General features: G+C 39.1%; 1 protein-coding gene across 1 annotated transcript in view; it reads right to left on the bottom strand.

Annotated features, from left to right (window-relative positions):
• LOC311081551 (uncharacterized protein) overlaps nucleotides 1-1,789 on the bottom strand; it is a 2,405-nt gene extending 616 nt beyond the window's left edge. The window contains exons 1-4 of the mRNA XM_084112103.1: nucleotides 1,620-1,789; nucleotides 1,095-1,252; nucleotides 954-1,001; nucleotides 1-860 (exon numbers count right to left, since the gene is read on the bottom strand). The exon at nucleotides 1-860 is cut by the window's left edge and continues 616 nt beyond it. Of these exons, the coding sequence (XP_083968229.1) occupies nucleotides 1-860; nucleotides 954-1,001; nucleotides 1,095-1,252; nucleotides 1,620-1,769 (1,216 nt within the window). The 5' untranslated portion in view covers nucleotides 1,770-1,789. The remainder of the gene's footprint in view (nucleotides 861-953; nucleotides 1,002-1,094; nucleotides 1,253-1,619) is intronic.
• Nucleotides 1,790-6,132: the final 4,343 nt, after the last annotated feature.

Genomic DNA, 6,132 nt, shown 5'->3' with positions numbered 1-6,132 from the left:
CTAAAAAAGGAGGGATTACAAGGGAGACCTGTCTTTCAGAGAGCAGGTCCTCGATGAGAAAGCCTTTATCGGCCATTACCATATCTCCTTCTTCGAGAACAGAAAGGATACCTGATTTTTTGGTAATTTCTTTGTCAGATATTGAACCTGTATATAAATCACTGACAAAAGTCACTTCACCTGAGGGGGCAATGCCTATTAGGCCCTTAAATGTGGTGTTACCTTTGTAGTGTGAATAAATCGCTGAGTTAAGGACCTTGGAGCTAGGTTTCTGTACATGAATTTCAGTGCAATCCAATATAACTCTAGTAGCCGGGAACGTGCATTTAAAACAATCTGGCATAAGTTCATCCACAGTTTTCCTTGAAGGCCACATTGGAAGTGATCCCAACATAAAATACAAATAATTGACCCAGGTCACACAGATCCTGCTTACTGTTGACTGTGATACATGGAAACGGGTTGCAAGATCCTGCTCAGGAAATCCCTGCCTCAACCTACAAAGAAAAAGAAAAAACTGGTCCATAGTGGACAATTTAGAGGCGCTAAAGCCTTGACGAAGTACCTCCCCACTTGAATGTTTAAGTCGCTGAGCCTGACTCCATCCCACCATATTTTCTGCAGTAGGTTGCAGGGCCATAAACACAGCTTTAAATGTATCGTAATCTGGGAACCCTGTATAAAATGATATCTGTTTATCATCACCTTGAAAATTTGAAATCAAAAACTGTTTTTGTTGAAGCTCTAAAATTAAAAGTTCTTGATCACCGATGGTCTTGCGGGCTTCCTCAAGTTGATCTTGAAGTGAGGGAGGCAGTGCAGCATATTCATGGTCTGGGTGCGGAGGGGGTGTCTCTTCACTGGAAGTATAAGATAACATATTGATTGACACATTAGGTGTTTTACAATGATACTCATGCTCAGTTCATGTAACCAATTAATCTTTTACGTACCTCAACACATTCACACCATGTCGATCATCCAGATCCGTGGAAACATTACTGGAAATCATCAACAGAGAAATACTGTCAATACACACAGTTAATAAATGCATTACAAACTAGTAACTTAATTCATCTAATGTTAAATACTACCTTGCAGTTCTAACAACACTCCTCCTCTCTGATCTGACAGAACTCCATGCAAACACAGTTGGCACAGCTCCCTGTTTCAACTTGGTGATGCCAGTCTTGCTTTTCACAAGGCAGTCTGGGAGGAAATGCTCCGAGCACACTTTTGTGTATGTGTTTATCTGCATCAGCAAATAAAATGCAATCATATAAACATTTTTACATATATAATTTTATTGATCAGACTCAATCTGACTCATGTACATCCTCCTAGCTATGAAAACTGATGTGATGTGTTCCCTAGGTTAGCTTGTGACTAGAAGCTAATACAAACAAGGTCACTCAGAATATGCTTATACTAGTGAATCTGTGGTGGTAGATTTAAATAACATACTACTAATTTTTGACTAGGCTGTATACTTCAACAACCTGGCTCTCTGCCTTAATCTATCTAGCTACTAAAACTTGTTAGTTCTGTCCTAGCCTAGCTAGCGATACAAGCTAACGTATGGAGACGGCTTAGCCTCAGAGCACCAGACATAAACTTACCTTAAAATTACGACCAGGATCCCTTCTGATGTTTATTATCCATTGTCGACGTAGTCCCTGATCTTTTGGGAAACGGTGAAATGTTTGTCCTCTATTCGATTTTTTCCTGTGTGATGAAGTGCATTTGGGAACACAGCAGTGAGGCGCCATTGCACAGAATTCAGAATTCGCGCTGTGAGTGAGAACTCCCGGAAGTGGTAAGTGTACCCCTCAGGCTCGGTGGAACGTTCGAGGTGAATAAGGCGAATTAAATGCAGAGAAAGCCACAAAATACACGTTTACAACTTTAATAAATAAACAAAATAAATACAGTGTTGAACAGCAAGAGGGTTGAAGAGTCTTTATTCAGTCCAGCAACACAACTATAACCTGGAACCCGTTATAGTTTCATAAAATTAAAATTGTACTATAAATAAAAATGAATTTTAATTAAACTGTTTCATCTATAATTTAATTTATCTATAATGATAATTAATCAACACTAGATGAAGTGTGACAGAATATACAATAAAACATGTTTAATGTTAAATTATGTTAAAATAACTAATTAAAACTACTGAAATAACTTCACACTTACCAATAGCAAGGTGTAGTCTGTGGCCGAAGCACTGAAGTCGGGGTCAATCATTTATTACCACAGCTTTGATCATATTAGTTGCATTGTCCGTGGTAAAACACACTAGACGTGCCTGACTCAAATTCCCAGCAGAAAAAGCCTCTCGCAGTCCCAGAACTGTGTTTTCCTGCTGTGCACACTGGGAAAATATGCCGTCTGTAAGCACCAACTTCTCATTTTAAAGTCTTGGTCAATAAAATTAACTGTTAAACTAATGTATGGCTCTGTTGTCCTACTGGAGCAGAGGTCTTTCGTGCACGCTAAATGTTCTACATCTCTCAGTTCCAACATGACAGTCGCGAGTATACTCGTATATTTGGGGGAAAGCAGTGTGGGAAACAAAGGACAGAGAGGGAATGTTGTACCGTTTGTCTATAGTTTGAGTCTTTGAGGTGCTTCTTCGTTTTGGCACTAAATCTTCGGGCCGGCTCACCTTATCAGATTAGCTTGCCATGAGAGCATCACAGGATTGTTGATTGTCTTTGCATCTAGCCAACACCATATTCTGCAAGCTCCCGGTGCCATAGAGAGATAACAGAGGCCATAACACGCTATCTGGCAAAGTGTATGCTTCCGATCGCCACGGTCTGGAAACCAGGTTTTGTGCACCTGATGAATACTATAGACAAATGGTACAAAGTGGCTACGCCATAAAAGTTTATATAAAATATAAAAGAAAATATCGTCTTGTACGGTTGCTCTCTGTCGCTTAGTTGCACGAATCCTGTCACATAAACTGACCTGTCAATCATCTAGTCAAAGATAAAATCCTCCACATTTCATTTTCTAGCGTATTGGAGAGAAATGCAGAAGCTCGTTGATCTGCAGTCGCGGGTCTTTCATGATGAGACTCTCCTCATATTAATGCTTAATGATGCATTTAAAAGTTCATTGCCAAACGGATCTTATAAAAGTTAATGTTGTTGCAGATTACATATAAGACGGAAAACATTAAATAAATACTTTTTGTATTTATTTGCTTAAAGGTGCTGTATGTAACTTTTCTACTAAAACGAATCCTTTTTTTATTGCCTGTGTGTGAAGGGGTTGTAGTCTCACATTAAAATGATCCATTTTGCAGGTTTTGCTATTACCTCTGAAAGCAAGTATTCTTATTTTTATGTGAAGGTCCCGGGTCGGATTTACCGCCAGTGACGTCACCTGCTTGCGCGCTCCCGAGCCTCTCACCTCGTCTAGCCTACTGACTTTGCTCTCAACAGCGACGACACTGCAACTTATGACATGGACTTATGACTTATGCAACTTATGACATGTCTGATAACACTAAGAAACGACCTGCTCCCAGCACAACACAGACTCCAACACAAACTCCACATATTGATAAAAAACAAAAAACAATTTTTTTCTGTTGAAGCTCGTAAGGCCAGACGTGAATCAGATGAACTTCGGGTGAAAACACAGATCAACATCGGCAGGGCATTTGAATCATGGAGAAACCTTATCTACAAACCTAGAATGTACATTTCCTGAAGAAAATGTGAAGTGGTGCTTGCAGTGGCAAAATTCGGCACGGTTGATAGGGTTTCATACTTATCATGGTACGAGCATGGAGCATTAGTTCAACGTCAAGCTGATAAAAGTAGCCTATTATTGTAACGTTGCAGTGGGAGTTTACCTGAGTTTCCAGCATGTTGTGGGATGCTTTCTCCGGTGTGTTGCGTCTCAGTCTGGAAGGTACCCACAGTGCCGTTTATATACTGTCTGTGCACAGTGCTCGCTCATAAATTCGAGCACGGTCAGCACGCGCAATGGCAAGAGCACGCGCTTGTAAACTTATTGGTTGCAATCTGAAACATCGCCGCTAGAGGTCGCTGAATCCTACATACAGCACCTTTAAATGTTGATTATTAGTCACTTATTAGCAATTTATCTAAACATCTCTACTTAAATGTCGGTCGCGCACATCTGCCATGTTTTGAAGGGTTTTTTTTAACACTTTTTATTTGTGTTTGTAGTTTTGAACTGAATCTTCCTCCAAAGCGCAGTGGGTTGTGGGTAATATTAGCTGTTATAGTGAGCTCGGATCCACACCCGAATCCACCGGGAAAATTGAGAAATTACTCAATTAAGGTGAAATAGAGATCTCAAAATGGGTAAAGTCCATGGTTAATCAAATTATTTTCTATTTATCTTGCATCAAAAATGATTCACACCTTCACAAAATCCAAACATTCTGTGTAAGAGTAAAAAAAATACATAGCATTATTTATAAGTTTATTTGATTCACAGCTTATTTAGAGTTTTGACCTCGACAACCCAACTGCATTTACCGTAAACAGTCCAAACTAAAAGATTGTTTTGGTAATTGTTCTACACATTGTCATATAGATAACCTGAAAATACAGTAGTTTATTAAAGTCGTGCAGTTTATTAATAGTTAATGTTAACTAATGTAGTTAACTAGAGTTTAATAAATGGAACCTTATTGTAAAGTGTTACCGATTTTGTTATACACTCTTATTCAGTGTTGGACAGATCAGTTGTTTTAACCCTTCATTAAAGTGAATCGGTTCAAAGGAGTCATTAGTTTGCGAATCGAACGTGTCATTAGCAGACTTGTACGCGTTGTGTGATTATCCCAGCAGTTTAGGACATCGCACAAGATGTGTCAACACAGAAAACATTTCATCACTGGATAGGTTTTGTTTTGTTTATTGAAAGTGTCTTTTATGTCAGCTGAATGGGCAGAATGCTTTTCAGAGAAGATAAGGCAGCATAAAAAATTAATTATCATTATTTTTTTAGCACACTTCACACCCAGTGGTAATTCAGGAAAAAAATATCCGAATGCTCCACGTGAAACTTCTGTGGCAGGAGCTGTGCGTGAGAGAGAGACGCGTGAGTGACAGAGAGACGAAGGGAGAGCAGGGAAAGGAAATGCAGCTGAATGAATACGCTGCGTGTTTTAAATAGCTAGCGTAAAAAAAAGATTTTTTATAACGAGACGCAATATGTGGCGGCCGATGTTGATTCTGTGGTGCACTGCCACAAATAAGTCTATGTGTGGGAAACACTGTTAACCCTCTGGGCCCAAAGGGCATTTTGGGGCCCTGAAGAAGGTTTGACATGCCCTGACATTTCTGCTTTTTTCAGTTGCTTAAAAACATATTATTGGCTAAAGTCTGATTACACTGTATTCAGCACAAACAGGGCCACAGTAATACATGAGCAACATGTACATAAAAGTTTGTAGTTTTGAGAAAATAATGTTATGTGTGTTTTAAAAAAACTAAAATATTTTAAGTCACTGAAATAAGGCCATTTAACACGTAGTAAACATTTGTTCGCTTTTCAAAACTGGATCTTGTTGCCTAGAGTTTTTTCTTCTAAACATTGTGAAAAACATCCTGATCACTCCTTCATACAAAACAATATAGCCATTTAACTTTTGTAAGACACGTATTGTCAGAATGGCTGATATGCGTGGGGGTGTGAAACATCTTGAATAATGTTGTGATTCACACCTGAAGAGTTTTCCTACGACACCCCCCTCAGATCACCATGAATGTTAAAGGGATTTTAATGATAAAATATGCTATTTAAAATTCACATTTTCCATTTGCATTTTCTTCCTAGAGTGAATATTAAGCTAAAATAGCAATATTTTAGTTAAGGACAGTCTGTTAAACAAAGTGGAATTTTGATTGGTCGTTTGATTCAGCGTGCTCCCCCACCCTAACATTACCTACGTTACATTTCTTGCACTACTGAAAGTATACACAAAGGCTATGGACTGTAGTACGGATTTTCCATCTCGCTTCACCATGGACAGAACGGACCCACAACACCTGCTGCTACTAACATCTGGATCCAAATAAGCAGTGTGGACAATGACAATGCAGGAACACTTACGCCACGGCCCGCCAAAAGCAAGGA

Source organism: Abramis brama, assembly GCF_963993115.1.
Source record: "Abramis brama genome assembly, chromosome: 4".
In the NCBI taxonomy this organism is placed as follows: Eukaryota; Metazoa; Chordata; class Actinopteri; order Cypriniformes; family Leuciscidae; genus Abramis; species Abramis brama.
The sequence above is the reverse complement of the archived record's forward strand: the minus strand, read 5'-3'. Positions and strand labels throughout refer to the sequence as shown.